This window comes from Eubalaena glacialis, chromosome 13 (assembly GCF_028564815.1).
Source record: "Eubalaena glacialis isolate mEubGla1 chromosome 13, mEubGla1.1.hap2.+ XY, whole genome shotgun sequence".
Lineage (NCBI taxonomy): Eukaryota > Metazoa > Chordata > Mammalia > Artiodactyla > Balaenidae > Eubalaena > Eubalaena glacialis.
The window spans coordinates 14,419,123-14,441,817 of NC_083728.1; the positions used below are offsets into that span (position 1 = coordinate 14,419,123).

At 45.5% G+C, this 22,695-nt stretch overlaps 1 protein-coding gene across 1 annotated transcript in view; it reads right to left on the reverse strand.

The window, feature by feature from the left end:
• The window catches only part of EYA2 (EYA transcriptional coactivator and phosphatase 2), a 287,678-nt gene that overhangs the window by 149,439 nt on the left and 115,544 nt on the right, over window positions 1-22,695 (reverse strand). The window contains exons 3-4 of the mRNA XM_061210001.1: window positions 14,602-14,644; window positions 11,017-11,159 (exon numbers count right to left, since the gene is read on the reverse strand). Coding sequence (XP_061065984.1) covers window positions 11,017-11,159; window positions 14,602-14,644 — 186 coding nt within the window. The remainder of the gene's footprint in view (window positions 1-11,016; window positions 11,160-14,601; window positions 14,645-22,695) is intronic.

The window sequence follows — 22,695 nt, forward strand, 5'->3', positions numbered from 1 at the left end:
TGTGATGACAGGCTGCCCCCGTAGCTCCCGATTTGTGTGTTTCCCAGGTCACCATGGAGCCCATATTGTCTCTGAGACATGGAGGCTAGTTTTAAGGTACTATTTTTTCATTGCCCTTTTTTTGGTGTTTTTTGCTTGTTTGTTTTTGCATCCTAGGACACGTTCAAAAGTGCGAAAGGGAAAGGCAGGCTAAGAGCGTCTCCTATTTTGCACATGCAGTCAGCTTCAGGCTTCCTGCCTGGCTCTGAGGGTAGTGAGTTTACAACCCCTTACTCCAAGGACTAGCTCCATGTATGGCTTAAAAGTACATCAGGATTTGGGGTGAAGGTATTACATGAACCATCTCTCCTCTGTAAAGATGATGCCACTTCACCCTAAGACACACTCTCCACTCTTCTCGTGGGTGGACCTGCTTATCCAAAGGCCACAGTTACAAATCTGCCTCCTGCTTCAGCCAAACTCTGACATGCTTCCCCAAGGCACAGGCATCCATTCCATGAGCAACTGGCTGGAGAAGGAATTGTATTGAGGGAGGAGGCTGATCCGCCAGTAGCCCATACATGGTATTTTTATTGAAAATATAATCAACTTTGCTTACCTTTGTCTTATAGGTGTACAATAGTATTTCAATACTATTTAAATTTGCATTTTTAAAAAAGAACTCTGCTAGTTCTGGGGATGGTTTTGTAGCTATGGTTTCCCTCCTTCTCACCCATCCACCCCCATAAATAAAGAGAATGCTTAGCGAGGTAAAAATGATGGATTTTGAGTCAAGTGGTCTGGGCTGGAGTCCGGGATGGTTTGCTTCATTACTTGGTGCCTTGGACAGTTTCTCCTTCAAGCCCAGCCTGGAAGTCTCCTCTCTTATGAAATAAGATGCTGATCTCCACTGGCAGGATTGTTGGGAGATGAAAAGAAGGGGAAAGAATGAACATATAAAGTTGTGGATGAGGTACTTAGAAACACACACCTCTTTCATCGTCACAACAATCCCATGAAACAGGCAATACCACTTTCCCTATTTTAAAGATGTGGAGACTGAGGTTCAGAAAGCCAGGCCACTCGATCAGCGTCTTGTAATCAGCAGGTAACCCTGAAGCCTAGGTTTTCTTTTCCTTCTCGATACCTCTCAATAATGGGTGTGAAAGGATTTTCTGCACTAGATGGTGCTCAACTTCAGTGATGACAGTGACGACAGCAACAAGCAATATTTATACGGCACTTTCTTTGGCTTCATCTGCCAGGGATGGTTAATGGTGTATTCAGTACAGTCTGTCTCCTGGTGCAACTAGAGTCAAATCTAAACTCCTTGGGTGATGTGTTCCTATGTGGGCTCTGCTCACCCCTCGACCTCTGCCTTCTCCAGGCTCCCTCCTCACTCTGCTCAAGCTGTGTTCTCAGTCACTTCACTCATTTTACTGGCTGAATGGGAATTCAAAGTAAGGAATATCACTGCTCATTCAGCCAGTCTCCTGATGATGGATTCTAGGTCTATTCCAATTTTTTTTTTTTTCTATCACAATCCAAGATAGAATGGCCAACATTAAAATGTTTGTCTAGGATGGATACAAGAAGAGGAATTGCTAAGTCAGAGGGTACATACATTTTTCATTTTAAACTAGATACAGACAAAACTGCAAGAATGTGTCTTTAGACTCAGGGCCTTTGCACGTGCTGTTCTCTCTGCCCTGGAATGCACTTCCCTCCACCCGCTTCTTTATTGGGCTAATGCCTTCTCATCCTTGATTTCTCAGCTTAAATGTTGCTTCCCCAGAAAGGCCTTCCGTGACCTGAGTCAGCCCCCTGATTACTCCCTCCAGAGCACCCAGTTTTCTTTATGGCTCTCATCACAGTTCATGGGCTTAACATCTGTTCTCTCCTTAGGCTGAGAGCTCCAGGAGGGTGGGGGCTGGGCTTGCCTTGTCCACTGTGGCATCCCCACACCTGGCTCAGTGCCAGGCACACAGCAGGTGCTCAATAAATATCTGTCGAGTGAATGAATATGGAAGAAAACAAACGAAAAAATTTCACCTCTCCTTCTGTTTGCTGAAGTGGATGGATCATAAAATTCTAACCCATGAGAAAGGGGAGAGAATACGGTGGAGGCACACAAAAGGCTTAGTTCTGTAAATCAGGGTTGCCCATATTTGGTCCATGAACCAGTCACCAGCTCAGGATGAGAAAGCACAGAAATTGAGAAGTAAGTATTTAGAAACTTTCATAGCAACTTGAAATTGCTATGGCATCTAAGGTCATATCTCTAGGCTTCTATTTTGTATGAGTTTTTTAAAAATTTCATTTTTCTAGTAATTATTTTTGTTGCATTTTACCAAAGAGTCAGTCCATGATGAATTAGAAATTAAAAAGCAAAAAACCAAAAACTGGTCTTTTACCTCCAGGTGAGAAGCACTGCTCTAAGAGATTCAGTTCAAAGGAAATCTGGTGATGGTCTGGTCTGAGGACAGGCTGGTGGCATCAGCTCTCCTGCCCTCTAAGCATTTCTCATGAATATCTTTATGGCAAAGAGAACAAGGCCTCCAAAGATGCTCAAGAACTACCTACAGGTTCCACTGTCTTCAGCTCATGGGAGTACAGAAGGGAGCATGTGCGTTTCAAAGAGGTTGTCAGCCACAGAGATGCGCTGGGCATTCATTCATTCATTCATTTCACAAACATGCAAAATAATACTCTACACCTGGGGTCAGCTAACTCTGGCCCATGGGGCGAAGGTGATCTGCTACCTGTTTTTGTAGATAAAGTTTTATTGAAACACAGATACAGGCATGCCTCAGAGATATTACGGGTTCAGTTCCAGACCACCACAATAAATCGAATATTGCAATGAAGCAAGTCACATGGATTTTCTGGTTTCCTAGTGCATGTAACAGTTATGTTTACACTATACCGTAAATTAGCAACTGAATTTGTGTAATATTCTAAATCTTATGTTGTCATTTCTATAATCTTCACAGCATCTTCACCAGGAATAGATTCCATCTCAAGAAACCACTTTCTTTGCTCATCCATAAGAAGCAACTCCTCATCCAGTTTTATCATGAGTTTGCAGAAATTCAGTCCCATCTTCAAGGACCCCACTTCGAATTCTGGTTCTCTTGCTATTTCTACCACATCTGCAGTTACTTCATTTCCTTCACTGAAGTCTTGAACTTCTCAAAGTCATCCATTAGTGTTGGAATCAACTTCTTCCAAACTGCTATTAATGTTGACATTTTGACCTCTTCCCATGAATCACCATCTAGACTGGTGAATGCTTTCCTGAAGGTTTTCAATTCACTTTGCCCAGATCCATCAGAGGAATCACTATCTAAACCAACAAGAGCCTTACAAAATGTGTTCCTGAATAATAAGATTTGAGAGTTGAAATTACTCCTGATCCATGGGCTGCAGAGTGGACGCTGTGTCAGCAGCATGACAACATTCGTCTAATCGTCCAGCTCCATCTTAGCTCTGGGGTGACCAGGTGCATGACCAATGAGCAGTAATATCTTGAAAGGAATCTTTTTCTCCGAGAGCTAGGTCTCAACAGTGGGCTTAAAATATTCAGTAAACCATGCTGTAAATGGATGTGTTCTCATTCAGGCTTTGTTTTTCCATTTATAGAGCACAGGCAGAGTAGATTTAGCATAATTCTTAAGGGCCCTAGGCTTTTCAGGATGGTAAATGAACATTGGCTTCAACTTAAAGTCACCAGCTGCATTAGTCCCTAACAAGAGAGTGAGACTGTCCTTTGAAGCTCTAAAGCCAGGCATTGACTTCTCCTCTCTAGCTATGAAAGCCCTAAATGGCATTTTCTTTTTTTTTTTTCTTTCCAGGTATGTGGTAAATTAGTGTTTCCTTTGTTTTATTTTAATTACAATTTCTTTCCTACTCAGAAACATTTTCAAAGTATGATATCTGCGTCAATTAAAAAAAAAAACTATGGAAATAAATAGCACAGACATAAAGAATGATAAGGATGTGTGTTTCATGGAGCATCCTAAATACCTATTTGAAAATTTTGAAGTATCTGGAATATTTTCTTATTGAATATCTTAACTGTACATATCTATCACTGAGACATTTAACTGTACATATCTATCACTGAGACATTTATTTTAAACTAAAAAGTTCTTCCTTGTTTGTAAAAGTAGTACATACCAGGCTTCATTGCATTTTTCTTTAAATATCCACAGTTGTTTTGTATATACTGTCAGAGTACAAGATTATTTCTAAAAGGAATGAAACTTATGGAAAAGGAACAAAATTAACTTAGCATTCCCTTTTATTCAACAGAGCTATGGCACAGAAAAAAACAAAACAAAACAACAACAACAACAAAATAAACAAGCGAGACAGATGGATGGGTAGGGCCAAAAAAGGGAGGAGAAAGGATAGGACCAGATCCTAGTGAGCTACAAATCTCACCAGAGGGTTGATGGAAATTGAGATTGGTGGATCAGGCCAGGAGACAGAGCTAAGTAGGAGAGGAGTTCTTATTAGAATCAAAAAGAGGGTTGGAAGTTAGGAAAGAGTAGTAGTAAATGTGATCATACGGAAAAGGGAATGGGTTCTTAAACCTGATACATAGCATCTTTTGAACATTAAAATATTTCTACAAGGATAGGTGTGTGCCTTCCACATTTCCCTGCAGACTGTTTTGAACGTGCCTTGAATTCATATTCCACAGCTGCAGAACAAACTGCCACAAACTTAGTGGCTTAAAGCAAAACTCATTTATTCACTCACAATTCTGTAGGTCAGAAGTCTGGGTGGGCTCAACTGGGTTCCATGCTTAGAGTCTCACAAGGCTGAAATCAAAGTTTTGGCCAAACTGAGCTCTTATGTGGGAGCTCTGGGGAAGCATCCATTTCCAGGCTCATTCAGATTCTTGGAAAAATCCAGTTCCTGTATCTGTAGATTTGAAATCCCTGCATCCTTGCTGGCTGTCAGCTGGGGACCATTTTTGGCTCCTGGATTCCAACTGCATTCCTTCTCACCCCCTCCATCTTCCAATCAGTAATGTTCCATCAAGTCCTTTTCATGACTTCCATCTCTCTGACTTCCTCTTCTGTCGCCAGCCATAGAAAACTTTCTGCTAAATGGCATTTTCTAATCGAAGGCTCCATCTACATTGATAATCTGTTGTCTAGTGTAGCCACCTTCATGAATTATCTTAGCTAGATCTTCTGGGTAACTTGCTGCAGCTTCTACATCAGCACTTGCTGCTTCACCTTGCACGTTTACGTTATAAAGCTGGCTTCTTTCCTTAAACCTCATGAACCAACCTCTGCTAGCTTTAAACTTTTCTTCTACAGCTTCCTCACCTCTCTCAGCCTTCACAGTATTGACGAGAGTTAGGGCCTTGTGCTGGATTAGTCTTTGGCTTAAGGGAATGTTGTGGCTGGTTTGATCTATTCAGACCACTAAAACTTTCTCCATATCAGCAATAAGGCTGTTTCACTTTCTTACCATTCTGTTCACTGCAGTAGCACTTTTTAATGTCCTTCAAAACTTTTTCCTTTGTATTCACAACTTGGCTAACTGTTTGGTGCCAGAGGCCTAGCTTTCAGCCTGTCTTGGCTTTTGACATGCCTTCCTCACTAAGCTTAATCATTTTTAGTTTTTTCTTAATTTTAAGTGAGATATGCACGACTCTTTCTTTTTTTCACTTGAATACTTTGAGGCCATTGTAGGGTTATTAATTGGCCTAATTTCATATTGTTGTGTGTCAGGGAATAGGGAGGCCCGAGGAGAGGGAGAGAGATGGGGGAACGGCTGGTTGGTGGGGCAGTCAGAACACACAACATTTATTGACTAAATTCGCCATCTTATATGGGCACATTTCATGGAGCCCCCAAACAATTACAATAGTAACACCAAAGACCACTGATCACAGATCACCGTAACAAATATAGTAATAAGGCAAAAGTTCAAAATATTGCCGAATTGCCAAAATGTGACACAGAGACACGAAGTGAGCAAATGCTGTTGTAAAAATGGCACCAGCAGACTTGCTGGAAGCAGGGTTGCCACAAACCTTCAATTTGTAAAAAACGCAGTATCTGTGAAGTGTAATAAAGCGAAGTGCAATAAAACAAGGTATGTCTGTACACCCATTCATTTATGTATTATCTGTGGCTGCTTACAAGATACAGGGTAGACCTGAATAGTTCTGATAGACACTGCATGGCCTGCAAAGCAAAAAATATTTATTATCAGGCTCTTTACAGAAAAAGACTGCCGACCTCTATTCTTCATAAAGAAATGCAGAGCACTGATAAACAGCAAATCCAGGGGCGTGGGTATCTGACAAGAAAGGGAGGTAACCTCCCTTTATTTTTCATGTTGGACGGTCAGCTCATGGGTATTTGTAATGCTACTCTTTCCGCTTTTACATATGTCTTAAATGTTGCATAATAAATTGAGAAAAAAATACTCCACAGTCCTGACCTCCTTGCCTCTAGTTTGCTCAACTGTGTTATTATTTCCCTGCAGCTATTTAAACAAAGGTAGTAATGCTATTTGCCAAGGAGCAAGGAAAAAAGTTTCCTAACAAGATTCAGCAAGGTTTGTCCAGACAGTGAGCAAACACTGCTTGCTCGGGCACAGGCATATGTGAAGGGAAAGGGCTTTTCATCCCAGCTGTCGTTACTTAGTGATGTGGACATTCCAGGTGTGTGTGTGTAGCAGCCTGGCTTCAGCTGTATTGACTGAACATTTCCCTTGGGCCAGGCCCTGTGAGCTAAACCCTTTATAGAGATCAGGGGTTGACACATGATGGTCCGGGGGCCAAGTCTGGCCCACTGCCTGTTTGTGTAAATAAAGTTTTATTAGAACACAGACACACCCATTAGTTTACATATCGTTTGGCTGCTTTCATGCTTCAATGGCAGCGTTGAGTGGCCCAGAAAGCTGAAAATATTTATGATCCGGCCCTTTACAGAAAAAGGTAGCTGATCCCCAATGTAGATGATCTCATTTAATGCAACAACAATCGTTAGGAAGCCAGACTTAGTATCACTCCCATTGTATGAAGGAGGAAAACTGCCCAGAGTCTGAGGACCAGCAAGGGGCAGAGGTGGGGTGTGAACCCAGAACATGTGATCTTACCACTTATGCTGTATTGTGAGGGCACAGAGCCTCTGAAAGTAAATGGGACTGTAAAATGACTTTGAACCAAATTAATTTCCACCGGATGCCATGTTTTGTCTGGGAACAGGGCTAGTTTTCTCTTTTATGCTGAAAAATAATCCAGCTTCTTGTTTCTTGGCTGTCAGCCAGGCAGGGTAACTTACGTGTGATTTTATCACAAGTCTTCTGGCACAGGAGGGACAGAAGTTAGAAGAGATGCCCACACCAGTTGGCCAAGGTCTGTCATAGGTAATCCCCCAGGATTTCTGGAATGTGTGCTCAGGCAGTGGAGCTCAGCAGTGAGGGGCTTAGACTCCAGATCCAGGCTGCCTGGGTGTAATTCCACCTCTGCCACCGACCAACTGGGGGACCTTGGGCGAGTTATTTATCCTCTCTGAGCCTCCATTTATTTATACCTTGAAAGAGGACAACGATGGGACTTTCCTTGGAGGGTTGAGTGGGGGTTTAAAAGAACAAGTAGACACAGAGCCCTGAGAACTGTGGGTGGCAGCATCTCAGTGATGCAGCATCTCAAAGATGCAGTATCTCAGGGAATACCCTGGGGGCCCAGTGGTTAGGACTTCGTGCTTTCACTGCTGAGGGTCTGGTTTCAGTCCCTGGTCAGGGAACTAAGATCCCACAAGCTGTGTGGCGCAGCCAAAAAAAAACGGTTTTTTTTTTTTTTTTTTTTTGAAGATGAAGCATCTCAGTGGTGCACATCGCAGCGATACACATCTCAGTGATACAGCACCTCAATGATGGTGTCCATGACCAACGCCTGACCGGGTGCTCCGTGACTTGTCACTCCTAACTCCACAACTGCTCTTGAATATGTCTACTTCTGTCTGTTCACTGCCCCCCAGGTCTCCACCATTGCTCTACTCCAGACTTTATCAGTCTCCCAAACTACCTTCCTGTTTCTCCTCTTGCTTCCCTCCAATCCAACCTCCCCACAGCAGCCAAAGTGATCTTTAAAAAACCCAGATTGTATCAGATAGCCCTCTGTTTATAAACCTGCCAATGAGTTCCTGCTTCACTTGGAATAAAATCCTTCCCAGGCGCTAAGGCTCTGCCCACCTCGCCTACCTCATCTGTGTACTGTGTTCCAGCCACTGGGCTTCCTGGATTTGCCAAGTCCATCTTCCCAGGGGTGGTCGCCTCGGCCTGGACGCCCTCCCTCCTGTGCTTACGAATGGTCATCTCTCAGTTCTCAGCTGAATCAGCTCCCCATGTAAAAGGCCTTCCCTGGCGCTGGGACCTATATTAAATCTTGCTCGTTCTTTACCCTTTCACAGCCTTCTTGTCTTCCTTTATATCACTCATCATAATTTGAAATAACACCTACAATTTTTAAAAGTTCATGTAATTTCTTTCTTCCTCTAGGCCAGGGGTTGCAAACTTAAATGTCTTCAGGGGACAGGCAGCTAACTCAAGTGAGTAATGAGGGTGGGGGAGGACTGTGGTGAACACAGGCTAATAGGGTCAGCCCTACTCAGAGCCACCTACTCCTGACACAAAAAATGTGGGCCCAATGCTGCCCGATCATCCGTCGTTTTTTTAAAAGACATTAGGAATATGAACTTCTATGTAAACATTTCCCATTTAAAAATTGGCAATTAATTTTTTAAATGTCAAGTATATTTTATAGGTTAAAAAAAATATCCAAGGGCCACATTATCTGTTAGCCTTCACTTTGCAGCCTCTGTTCTAGACTGTAAGCTCCACAAACACAGGGCCCATTCTGCTTGTTGACCATTGTATGCCCAGCACATGACCCAATGCTGAATGAATGAATGAACAAAAGAACAGGGCAGAGGAAGGGAGGGAGAAGAGGGAGGAAAAAAATTCAAGATTCAGTCTCTGCACTGAAGCCACACCATCTGGTTGGCAAGATAAGATGATCTGATTCCTTTAACCGCTGAAGAAGCTGAGGTGTGGAGAAGCCAGGGGCAGTTGAGTCTGGAAGGAAGGCCTCCTGCCTGCAATCCTGTTCTTTCTACTGGATACCATGGATTTGGGTGGATTGGAAAGCCATCTGTGTGGATGTCTGTGCTTTCTGCCTGCCCCCTCCTCCTCTGGGGACCACCCCTTCCTCACACTCAGATCAGTTCTCTGGGGGTGAGCCTGATCTGATCATTGGTGCCATGGGTGGACATGTGGCCATCCAGAGCATTCCATCTTTCTGCCCCAGGGTCTGACCATGGGAGTCCAGGTAGGGAGATCTCTGGGACAATGTGGCAAGTGCTGGACAGTGGAGGCTCTCTTTTTGGGAAGTTCCAGCCTGGAACTGCTAGGGCTGCCTTTGGCACCACAGTGGAGAGCCTGCCTGAGACGGAAGCCCACACAAAGGGAAGCAGAGAGACTAATTCCTCCTATCATCATACCTGGATCCAACCCTGCCTGAAGCTAAAGCCCTAAGATTTTTCAGCTATGTTTGCAATAAACATCCTTATTTTCTTAAGTTAATTAGCATTGGATTTTTGTTGTTTGCTACCAAAAGGGCTTTGGTTGATACATCAATTAAGATGGGAAGAAATCACATGAATAAAAGCCACAGACAGTGTGATGGTTAATCTTATGTGTCAACTTGGACCACAGGGTATCTAGACATTTGGTCACACATTATACTGTGTCTGTGAGGGTGTTTCTGGATGAGATTAATTTGAATCAGTGGACTGAGTAAAGCAGATTGCCCCCCCTGATGTTGGTGGGCCCCATCCAATCAACTGGAAACCTGAATAGAACAACAGACTAAGTAAGAGGGAACTCCTTCTGTCTGAGTGCTGAGCTGGGACATTGGTCTTTTCCTGTCTTCAGACTCGAACTGAAAATCAGCTCTTCTTGGGTTTGGGCCTGCCGGCTTTTGGACTAGAACTTACAACATCAGCCTTCCTGGTTCTCAGGCCTTCAGACTCAGGCTGGAATGACATCCTCTACCATCTCCTGGGTCTTTAGCTTGCCAACTGCAGATCTAGGGACTTCTCAGCCTCCATTATCAGGTGAGCCAATTCCTATGATAAATTTCTCTCTCTGTCTCTATCTATCTATCTCAGCTCCATCCCATTGGTTCCGTTTCTCTGGAGAACCCTGACGATTGCTGACAGGGACAGGTGAGCAGTGGACAGGTGAGCAGGTGAGCCTGGTTCACTGAGCCTCCAGTTCTTGGCAATAGGGTTCTGACTGTCAAGGTTGTATGTCTCTTGTTTTTGCCTTCCCAGCATCCATTTTTCCTTCTTCTGATACCACCACTGGGTTTTCCTTTAAGAGAACCATCCCTTCCTCATATAGAATCCATATGCCTCACCCTCCGATTATCTCCCTCACCCCCACCTCCTTGCTTGTGCTAAGCATTGTCACGTGACCCAATCTGGGCCAATGAGGGTCAACATTGGATTCTGGTGGAGCTACTGGGAAAGATGAGATCTCCTTCAGCTGAGAGTGCTGAGCTGAAAGCATGCAAACCTGGAGTTGACAGGTACAATCTTTGCTGTCGCATGGGAAGAACCCATGTGGAGGTAAAGACAACTCAGAGGAAAACATCTGAAGATGGAGTGAGACATCTTCCTCGTGACATCATTCAAGCACCTGGATCCAGCCATACCTGCTATCAGTTGTATCCCCAAATTTACCAGTATGTGAATCATTAAATTTCCATTTTCCCTAAGCCAGCTTGGGTTGTGTCTTACTCTTGCAGTTAAAAGAGGCCTTGATATAGTCTCTAGATCTTGAATCATATTTAAAGTGCCTGTCCTTCTCCTCTATCTCCAATCCAAAATTAGGCTGGCTGCATTTATCATTCTGCATTTCACTGAAGCAATAGGGCAAAATAAAGACCATGATGGTGGGGATCCCAGGGGGAAAGCAAGAGCTTGGTCAGGTACTCACTGTAAGAAGGGATTCCATAGGCTTGTGCTGGAGGTGGGTAAGCTGTGTAGGGGGTGGCCTGCTGGATCCCCGCACTGTACTGAGTCTGGCCGTAGGCTGCCATGGCCGTGGGATGCTGGCTGGGCAGGACACGTGGGCAAGGTCTGCATGGAAGGAGAGAAGATGAAATCTCCAAGCCCAAGCCCAACCCAGCATCTCTCCCCCCTTATTCTGGTATCACCACCACCACTATTTTCCTTTGGGGGTATTTATTCTTTTCTTTTCTTTTCTTTTTTTTTTTGGCCACTTGGCTTGCAGGATCTTAGTTCCCTGACCAGGGATTGAACCTGGGCCCCGGCAGTGAAAGCATTGAGTCCTAATCACTGGACCGCCAGGGAATTCCCTGGGTATTCACTCTTTCCAGGGGAGAGACAGCTTACATATTCATCAAATCCTATTTCATTTTCCTTTCCTGGGCACCAGGAAGATTACACTTCCTGTCTCCCTTGCAGTCAGATTCAACCACATGACTGGGTTCTGCCTGACAGAATGCATAAACCATTCATAGGTCTGGCCAATAAAACCATCCCCTCTCCTCTTTCGGCGGCAACTGTGGAGGGTACCAGTTGAGAGGGCGGAGCCGACACAGTTACATCCTGGATCCCTGAGTCAGCCTGTGGAGGAGAGGTGCCCTGGAGAGTTTCATGGGATCCACATTGGACTTTATATAAGAAACAAACCTTTGTTGTGCTAAGCCACTGAGACCAAGGTTTATTGATTACTGCAGTATAGCCTATTCCACCGTGACTATCTACCCTAATTTAGACACCTTCCCAATTGATTGCAGCTTTGACAGGGTTGTCATTCAAAATGCCCTGCTCTTGGCCATGGGGTGGGCACATGGTGCAAGATATCCAATCAGACTTTGTTCTGGGAATTTAAATCTTGGGCTGAATAATTCATTCCAACAACCACATTCTGAAGAGACTGTTTTTTAGTTCCTTCCTATTGCTTGGATCCTAGAAGCTGTTCTACTCTTGGTCTTTCTTAAGGCCTGATTATTCCACTTTTGCTTCCATTGTGAGCTACTCCAGATCTTCCAAAAAAAGTACTTTTGTGCTTACATCAGCTGGGGTCTATTTCTGTTACTTGCAACCAAAGAACACAAATGGATTCCTTACTCCAAGATGAATAACAGGTTCCATGAAGGGCTAGGATTTAACAGGCCACTGACCTAAGACATCTGGAATATAATGACTGCTAGTGATCACTGCGCTCTGACCACGGGCTAGGAACTGTGTCACATGGGCCTAATATGTGCACTGAATCGCATCAGATACTGATATCAACTCTCTGGGGTAGAGGCTCTTCTAACTCCCATTTTAGAGAAGAGAAAACTGAAGCTCAGAAACCACAAGTCACAGCTAGAAAGTGGGAAATCTGGAACTTAAACTCGTAAGTCTGACTCCAGAGCCCACACTTGTAATCACGAAGCTTTGCTGCTTCTCAGTGACGGGCCTGGGACTGACTCAGCCCTGTATTTATTGCTCCTGTAGGGAGCAATAAATAAAGTCAAGGTAGGTTGTTCTAACAGGAAGGGGACAAGATGGTGAATCTACGGATATAATTTCTTTGGCCAGTGCAGTTTTTTCTTAATTTGAAGTTGCCAATATTTTAAAACCAGAAGATTCACACACACACACACACACACACACACACACACACACATACACACACTCTCTCTCTCCTTATTTCCCCCTTCTCTTGCAAAGCAGATGCTTTGGAAAGCCTGGGTCTGCTCTGTGTGCTGCCATCAATTCTTGGGCCTACGATATGCCAGGCACTGTCCCAATTATTGCATGTAGACTGGCTCATTTAAACCTGATAGCAACTGTGACAGCTCTTGGAGGCAGTTACTACTCCTATCCCCATTTTACAGATAAGAAAACTGAGGCAGAGAGAGATGAAGGAACCAAAAGCACACAGCTGATACACAATTTGAACCCTGGCTCCAGAGGCCACGCCCTTAACCACTCCACCTCTGTGCAACTTGACAAACTGTATCTAACCATCCTGGCCACGAGTTTATCAGTAGATGGTAACGAGATTCCCAAACCTGTATCTGATTCCATTTTGATTACATCACCTTAGTAAAAACCTGTTGGTTTCCAGAGTTCCTCCTACATACGAAGCCTGATGGCAGGTGTGAGACAGATGCAAAAGTTCACGGAATTATAAAAAGATGTTCTCAGGCCCTCTTTCTTTTTGATAACTACTGTGCCGAAGGGTCGGGGAACTTGTTCCAAGATGCCTAAGAAACTTGTTTGAGCTGGAGACGCCAGAATCGGTACTGGAAGGCGTTTCAGCAGTCAAGATTCTTACCCTGTGAGGTGCTTGGAAACCCATCTGGAGCATCGGGACTTAGTGCTGAGCAGAGAACCTTATTTGAAAATGTTCCCAACTTATACCTGTCTTTGGAAGTAGAAGGTGGAAATCGGAGATGATCAACTCCTGCTTCCCATCAAAACCGATGTGAAATTCTCGGATTAAACTGGGGCTCAAGTGAAAAGCCAGAGAGAGGACAGTGGAGCTCTCTAACCTCAAGGCCATAAAACAAGTTAGGTAGATTTAACAGACCTCAGTTGCTACCGACAACCCCCAAAACATCTTCTGGAGGGAAAGGAAGGTTGAGAAAGTGTGCTCCTTATAAACAGCTTCTACAGTCTCATCCAGGGAGGAGCATGTCTAGCCATGGAGGAGCTGAGTATCCAGACTGAGGGCCATGCTGACCGTCCTGCCAAACCCGGGGCTTCTCACACTAGGGGGTGCAGATGGGCAGCCCCTGAGGACCCTGGGTAAGCCCTGTCCATCACTGGGCTCCCACTAACCCCTGTGCACGGCTCTCGTGGAGCATTTGTACCGTCCGCTCTATTGAGATCTCTGATCTACTGGTCTCTCTCCCCACTAGACTGGAAGCTCTCCGAGGGTAGGGACTGTGTCTCACTGATCTCGCGAGTCTCCAGTGCTCCTATGAGATTTGGTACCGAGGAGTGTTGGGTGAAAGTTGGAGCAGGAAGAGGGAGGAAGGAGGGGGGAGGAGGGAGGAAGGATAGAGGGGGGCAGAGAGAGAAAGATGCGGCAGGAGGAAGGAAGAGGAGGGAGAGCACGAGAGAGAGAGGGCAAAGAGAGAGGGAGGGAGACAGAAAAGGAGAGAGAGGAAAGGAAGGAGAAAAGACAAGAGAGGGAGAGACAGAGAAGCAGGAAGGGAGACAGGAATTGAGAAAGTCTGTGATAGGAAAGAACAGGAAGGAAAGGAGAAAAAGACTGAAAAAAAGAAGAAAAAAGAAAACAACAGCCAACACTCTCAGGACAGTCTGTTCCAGACCCCTTTCTAAGCACCCTTTACGTGGGGCAGGCATCATGATTGTCCCCCTTTTCCAGATGAAGAGACTGAGGCCTGGGGAGGTGGGGTTGTTTGCTCAAGGTCACTCAGCCAGTAAGAGTAGTGCTGGGATTCTTTTCTAGGGAGTCTGGTTCCAGAGCCTCTGCCCTCCAAGAAAGAGAGAGGGAGAGAGCATGAGAGGGAGATAAAGCAAGGGTACTCACCTTGCAAAGAGCTGGGACACACTCAGAGCCGATGTGGTGATGCCTGGAGGGGAAAAAAAAAACATTTGAAGGGCTTGAGCTGTCAGAGCGATGTTCCCCAGAAGCTGTGACTTCAGACGCCAGGTTGAGGGGGAAGAAACTCAAGAGAGTTGCTGCCAGGGACTTTCTCAACCACACAAGCTTATGTGAGGCACACCATTGTAGCACTCTCCTTCTTGAAAACCTTTTCTGGGTGTGCTTTGTCTCCAGATACTAATTGTAGGACTACGTATAAAGAATCTGTAGCATCTTGAAACATCAGAGTAGAATCCATCCCCCCACCCATTGTACAGATGGAGAAAGGAGGGCAAAGAGACAGAAAGAACGTGCTTGAGCCAGGTCACACGACTAGCTGGCAGCTGGCGCCATTTCTACTCCTGGATGGAGACCCACTCCCTTCCTTGCCTTAAAGGCAACCCCAGAAACCTAGAAAGGCAGACACTGGCTGGCTTTGATTATCTAACACCTATTTTCCTTCTTCTGATGATGTCACCTTGATATTCCTCCTCTCCCTCCCCAGTTTCAGTTCATTGGGTTCAGGTGGGGCTGGCCCCAGCACTTAGGGGAGGCACATCTTGGATTATCTCCTAGGCTCCAGCTAGAGTGTGGGGCAGGGAGATGGAAGAGGCCTGAGGTCCTGATACAAGTGCTCTACACTGTATCTCTGGGCACTCAGCCTCCAACCATGGTTGGGAGGCAACAATCAGGAGATGATGAAAACGTGATAGAATTTTGCTGGGAGAGACATTTCCAAGAGGATAATTTTACAAACGAACAGTTCACTGGGGAGGATTTTGTGCTGTGTCATTTTAAGTAATACCGTGCAATGTCCTCAGTGTGGAGCCCTGGCAAGTTCTAGATGATGTGTCTACTGATTGTACCAACCTGCCAATTCACACTCCCTGGTATGCAGGGCAGTGGCTGAGGTGTCCCTGGGCCTCCTGAGAAATGCCCCAAGCCCTCCAGAGCTCTGAGCCTCTCTGTAAACCAACCTGCAATTCCAACTCTAGCACTCAGTAAGCAAAGAGACTTCGGGCAGACTGCCTATAGTCTCTGGGCCTCAGGGTACCCTCCTGCGAAATGGGGAAAAAACATTTATCTCACAAGGATGCATGAGGATTAAATGAGATGATGATGATTCTATCCATCATTTACCCAGTGCTTGTTACATGCCAAGCTGTCTTCTAAATCCATTACATGGATTATTCTAATCCTCATAATCACCCCTTGAGGAGGGTTCGCTTCACGCCCCCATGTTACAGATGAAGGGCAGGAGGCGCAGAGAGTTTACATAACTCACTCAAGGCCACACAGGTCCTAAAGGGTGGAGCTGTGATCTGAACTCAGGTGTCAAGGCCACACAGGTCCGAAAGGGTGGAGCTGTGATCTGAACTCGGGTGGTCTGGCTCCTGACTCTGGCTTTCCAACCAGGACACAGCAGCCCATGATGACAATCATCATCATAACAGCAACCAGCACCCGCTTAGATGTTCACCATGTGCCAGGCCCGTGTTAACTGCCTACATGCATGAACTCATTTAATCCTCATGGCAATGCTACAAGGCCGACAATGTCATTATCCCCACTGCACTGACGAGGAAGCTGAGGGTCCAAAGGCTAAGTGCCTTGCTCAAGCCACACAGCCTGTGGACATGGGAACTGGGACTTGAACCCAAGGGCTATTTGAGTCCCAAGTCCATCTCCTTAATCACCTCCCTGGCAGAGTCACATTCTGTTCGAGTCCCAAGCCACTGGGGTGAGAGGGCGAGTCCTGAAGTCCAGCTGGTCCAGTGGTAAAGAATCCGCCTTACAATGCAGGGGACGTGGGTTCAATCCCTGGTCAGGGAACTAAGATCTCACATGCCACGGGGCAGCTAATCCCACGCCACAACTACTGAGCTCGTGTGCCTCAACTAGTGAGCCCGCGTGTCGCAAACTATAGAGCCCATGTACCCTGGAGCTTGCGTGCCACAACTAGAGAAGAGAAAACCTGTACGCCACAATTAGAGAGAAGCCCGCGCGCTTCAACGAAAGATCCTGCGTGCTGCAACGAAAGATCCCGCGTACCGCAACTAAGACCCGACACAGCCAAAAATAAATAAAATACAAAGATAAATAATAAATAAATCTTAAAAAAAAAAAAAAGGCTGGACAGCATCAGGGTATATTGATCATAGTAAGGAGAAGCTGTTGGATACTTTTGTTCCAGTTGTAGACGTGAGACTGTGTTGTGTATGTGTTGTGTGTGTGCTGAATGCCTGTGTAAAAATATATTTCTTACTATGTGTCATATTTTTAAAAAGTCGGGACAGCAGGGATCTAACACCAAGGAAAGGTGCCGGCGCACAGTAGGTGCTCACTCACTGCTAATTTCCCTGCTCCGGGTTTCCTGCCCCAGGCAGAGCCTCCCACATCCCCTTCCTCATCCTCCCCCAGGATGGTCTCATTCTGAAACAGCCCCAGTCTCATTACCAGTAAAAGCCCATGATTTGAGTTATGTTTAGTAATATATGTTACTGAATTAAACATTTTGAATATGTTTTCTTTAATAAATATGTAAATATTCATAAAAATCAAAATCTATGGAAACAGTCCTAGGGGCTTGGATTAACTCGGCATTCTAGAAATCTGAAGCAAGCATCTCCCCCTGCCCCCAACCTTTGCGCCCTGATTTGCATGTTCACCTCGCTTCCCCTCCTCTGTTCCTCTGAACTGTTATGCAATCAGCCTTCCCTACCAGGGCAGTTCTCCCTCTCCTGCTGTGCAAATGTATGGTCCTCTTCCACCCCAGCAACCCCCAGGAAGACTGTGCAAGGAAGAAACAGGCATTTAGTCAGTGCTAAGAGATTTTCCTTCTGCAGACTGTGTGATTTTTGAAAAGCACCGGCTCTTTTTTTTTTTTTTTTTTTTAAACTGGTATCACATTTAACTTTTTTATCCTGGGACACTTGGGAGAATTGAGAACCTGGAAAATGAATGTATTATATATAGAATAATCTCCTTCCCTTTCATTCCCTCCCTTTCTTCTTCCTTCTTTCGCTGGCAAGGATGGCGCAGACCTCATGGAGACTCCTGATGGTCTGTGCCAATGTAGGGCCTCCAAGCTCCTTCCCTTCCTCAGGGACCTGGGGTGGGACTGTGTAAAGGACAACCATGCTCAGTGCTTTGGGTGCAAAGGTGGAGCAGGGACTCCCCAAGAGCAGAGAGCCTCTCTCTTCCTCTGAAGCTCTTGCTGTGGTTCAGGGCTATTAGTCCGCAGAGGTCCTGTGGACCAGGAGGCCCAGATGCAGTTGGAGCCATCCGTCATCTGCGTACCAGGCAATGGGCCTGACAGTGATTGTGTGGGCAGCGCACGCTCCAGCGTGAAAGGCGGAGGAGTGGGCATCATTGTTCAAGTCGCAGGAACTACCTCGTCCTCAACGTAGCCCAGGATGTCTTTCGGTGATCCCCTAGATGCCCGCATCACACTTTCTGGATGCTGTTGTGTTTGACAGCTTTCTCCAAATGGTAAGTCAGAGCCAGACAGATACACTGAAGTGGAGACATGGGAGGCCATGCCACAGAGCGTCCCATGCAGCTCAGGAATGGTCTGGCCCATAGACACGGCAATGCCATTGGATGCAGGCATGATGCTCTGGACAGCGGCACAGTCATCGCACCTCAGCTTGCCAGAGGGGCAGAGAGGGCGTGGACTGTGGTCATGAGTCCCTCCATGATGCCAGCGTCACAGACCCAGAGGGCATGCTGGCCATCTAGGGGGAGTGGTCATACTTCTCCTGGTCACTCCATCACAAACATGGAGCCCTTAGCACACGGGGCAGATGACCCTTTGACTCCAGTCCTCAAGTGAGCCCCAAGCATCTTCAGGGTGGTGAAGACACCATATGCAGTAGAAGCAGCAGCCCTTTGATACTGGTGAGATCTGGTGCCTGGTAGTTGGAGATGCCCTTCCCACTGACCACAGGTTCCTGTTCTCAAACTTGGCAGTGCCATTGAACTTGCATGATCAACAAGATTGGGGTCAGTGGCGGAATCATTGATGGCAACTTGTATCCATGTTGCCAGTGGTGAAAGCAGCCCTGGTGACCTGACTCAATGTAGTCAAATCTATTTATTTCAAGCTTCACCATGTGTCTCCGAGGGATGTGGCTAGCACATAAAATGGGGCAGCCGGCTCCCAAGGGAGGGGCAGAGAGCCTCCTCCATTTACTTGTGAATTTAAAACTCTAAGCCCCTCCTCCTGCCCAGGTTCCAACAGGGCGAAGGGAGAAGGATTAGCTAAACAGATGGCCAGAGCCTCAGGCTAAGCTCGTTCATTCGTTCATTCATTCATTCATTCACCGCCTGCCATGTGCCAGCAAAAGCAGTCAGAGTTCCTGTCCTCATGGACCCTCCAGTTTAGTGGGGGAGATAGATGGTAAACAAATACTTAAATAGATAAGGAAAGTACTTAATTACAATGATAACAAGGTGCAAAGGAAGGAAGTGGATGATACAGAGCAGAGCACCTGGAACATTAATATGCACAGGATTCGCCTGGGGATCTTATGAAAATGCAGACTCCAGTCTTTAGGTCAAGGAAGCTCCCAGGTGATGCTGACATGGCAGGCCCGGAAACCAAACTTTGAGTAGCGAGGGTTTAGACCACAGGCTAATGAAGAACTGCAAATTATGAAAAAGTCCCAATTCTGGGTTCATAAAAATAAATCTCCATTCCAGAAGTCACAAACTCAAATGCATACTGGGGCCAAGAAGGGAATATAAACGATCTCATGTAATATGAGGAAACCAGAGCTGGGGGTCTATGTGTGTGAGTGCACACGTATTGTGTGATTGTGTGCGTGACTGTGTGATGTTACCCAACAACACACACAGCTGGTTCATTCATTCATGCATTCAACAAATGTTCACCATGCACCTACTGTGGACCAGATCTACAATCCAAATCTCATAATTTGTTATCTTAATGTTGTTTCCAAAAAGAAAAGCACGTGGGCTGAAGGGGTCAGACCCAAATTCAAATCCTGACTCTGCTGCACTATAACTGTGTGGCCCTGAGCCCATCACTTCCTTTCTCTAAACCTCAGTTTCCACATCCACAAAACGGGGTACTATCTCATCCCTGCAGGGCTGTCGCAAGGATTACACGAGGCAGGTACCTGCCAAATGGTAACTGCTCAACACACAGGAGCTATTATTAGTCTTCTATTCTCCTGGGGCCCTTGCTTCAGCCACTTCAATTGTGAGCCCAATTTGAATGTTCACACTTGTTTTTTTTTAACCTCTCACTGGGAGGATTAAGAAGCTAATGATTCTAAAAGCAGCAACCACTATTATATTGCCTAATTGGATCCCAGGGGCCATTTCTAACTGATCCCCCATGAGATGAGACAACTTCTAATGCAAGATGTCTTGAGGAAGGTCTTGGCTACGAAAGCTGCGTGTCTGTAAATTTCATCAGCTCATCTCCTTAGTGTGGGTGCTTTAGACAGCACTCAGACCAGGGTCAGCGACAGCAGGAGGGAGCACTGTATTAGGAGTTCAGTATGTGTGCCGCACAGGTAGAGGTCATTCTGGGTGCTGAGGCCCCCAGGAAGCTGGCTGAGAAAGGCTTAAAAGTGCGAAAGGTGAAACTGATCTGTGGCTTCCCAGGCCAGACCTGGGCAAAGCTCTGGGCAGCTCAAACTTGCTTGGGTGAAATGAAAGAAAATCTGCCAGCCCCTGGCTAGAACCGGTGAGACTGAAACTGGAAATTACACCATATCATGCCCAGGGCAGAGGAGGGGCAGGCAGTCCGAGTGAGGATGACAGCCCAGCTTGTTCTGCGGGGAGGTGATTTCACCTCTCCGAGGAAACACTTAATGAGATTATAGCCTCAGCTTTTGCAAAATGTGTCTGCGTTTCAAACGAAAAAAATTTTTTTCTCGATTCAGCTTTGCTTTCTTAGTTCCATAACTTTTCCCCTCCTCCTTCCAGAAGATGGGACACAATTCAAATCCAAATTTCCCTTAAATAGTAATGAACGATAGCTTATATTTCTCAAGTGGTTCCTACAAGCCAGGGACTCTGCTAAGGACTACATGGGTCTTATCTCTTCTATTCCCCACAACAACTCAATGAGGAAGTTGTTCTCTCTACTTTATAGATATGGAAAATGAGGCAAGGGTAAGTTAAAGAAACTTTACTAAGGATTCAAAGGCAATATCAATCTGAAGTTATCTGTGGTTCCTGAAGGTTACTCTATTCATCTACCACCCACCTATCACCCATCCATCTACCTACCCAACCATCCACCCAACGTCCATCCACTCACCCACCCACTCACCCACCTACCCACCCATAAATAATTTTTAAGGACCTACCATGAGCCAGGCACTGAGCTGTCTGCTAATTAGGAACAGAAATTTAAATACATATGTAGGAATAAAAAATTGTCTTTGTCCTGGAGGAATTCACCACCTACAGCAATGGTTCTCGACCTTGGGAGCACAGTACTGGGTGCCTTTGGAGAGCTTTAAAAAAATTTCATTGCCTGGGTCACACTTCTGACCAATTTAATCAGACTCTTTGGGGGTAAGATCTGGACATTAGCATTAAATTTTTTAAAAAAACTTCCCAGGAGAGTCCAATGTGCAGACAGATTTAAAACCAGCCCTGGAGGCTGGTTCTCAAAGTTTGGTCCCTGGAGTGGCAACATCAGCGCTGTCTGGGAATTGTTAGAAATGCAGATTCTTGGGCCCCACCACAAACCATTACGGAATCAGAAATGCTGGGGATGGGGCCCTGCAACCGGTGTGCCAAAAGAACTTCCAAGGTGGTTTTGATGCATGCACAAGAGAATTTGAGACATAAATATACATACTTAAATTATAGAAATATAGGGCTTCCCTGGTGGCGCAGTGGTTGAGAGTCTGCCTGCTAATGCAGGGGACGCGGGTTCGAGCCCTGGTCTGGGAAGATCCCACAGGCCGCAGAGCGGCTGGGCCCGTGAGCCACAATTACTGAGCCTGCGCGTCTGGAGCCTGTCTTCCGCAACAAGAGAGGCTGCGATAGTGAGAGGCCCGCACACCGCGATGAAGAGTGGCCCCCGCTTGCCGCAACTAGAGAAAGCCCTCGCACAGAAACGAAGACCCAACACAACCATAAATAAATAAATAATTAATTAATTAAAAAAAAATTATAGAAATATACGTTTACACATATGTAATGCATAGAGAAAGTCTTTCATAACAGGAACACGAAACAGTGGTTACTGCTGGGGAGGGGAGGTGACGACTAAGATTGGGTGGATGTGGTAAAGGGGAATTTGGCCTAATGTTCAAGCTTTTATAAGGATCATGTATTTATGTGTTACCTGGCGACCAGAAATTGGACTGTCTTGGAAAAAAAAAAAGAGGAAAGGGAGGGTGCTGCAGGCAGGGGACACAGCATGTGTTAAGGCTGTGAGATGTCATACCACAGGGGGCTCACAGAGGGTAGCACTCATTCAATCACCCTGTCCTATAGTCCTGCAGAGTGCTCTGTCTTCTGTCTTCATTCCTTCCACAAGTATTTCTTTTTTTTTTTTAATATGGCAAGTATCATTTTTAAAAATCGAAGTATAGTTGATTTACAATGTTTCAGGTGTACAGCAAAGTGATTCATATATATATATTCTTTCTCAGATTCTTTTCCATTATAGGTTGTTACAAGATATTGAGTATAGTTCTCTGTGCTATACAGTAGGTCCTTGTTATTTATGTATTTTATATACAGTAGTATGTATCAGTTAATTCCAAACTCCTAATTTATCCCCACCCCCTCCCCCTTTGGTAACCATAAGTTTGTTTTCTATCGACAAGTATTTCTTAAGTACCTACTATGCGTCATGGTCATGCCTTGTTCTCAGTGGTCAAGATACGTAGGCATAAAGTGGGCAAGATCTGCCTTCAGAGAACTTACATTCTGGTGGGGAGACAGACAAACAGCAAGTGAATAAACACATAACTTCCGGCAGAGAGTGGGAATATGAAGAAAATACTAAACAAACCAAATACCGTGGCTGAATGTTCTGTT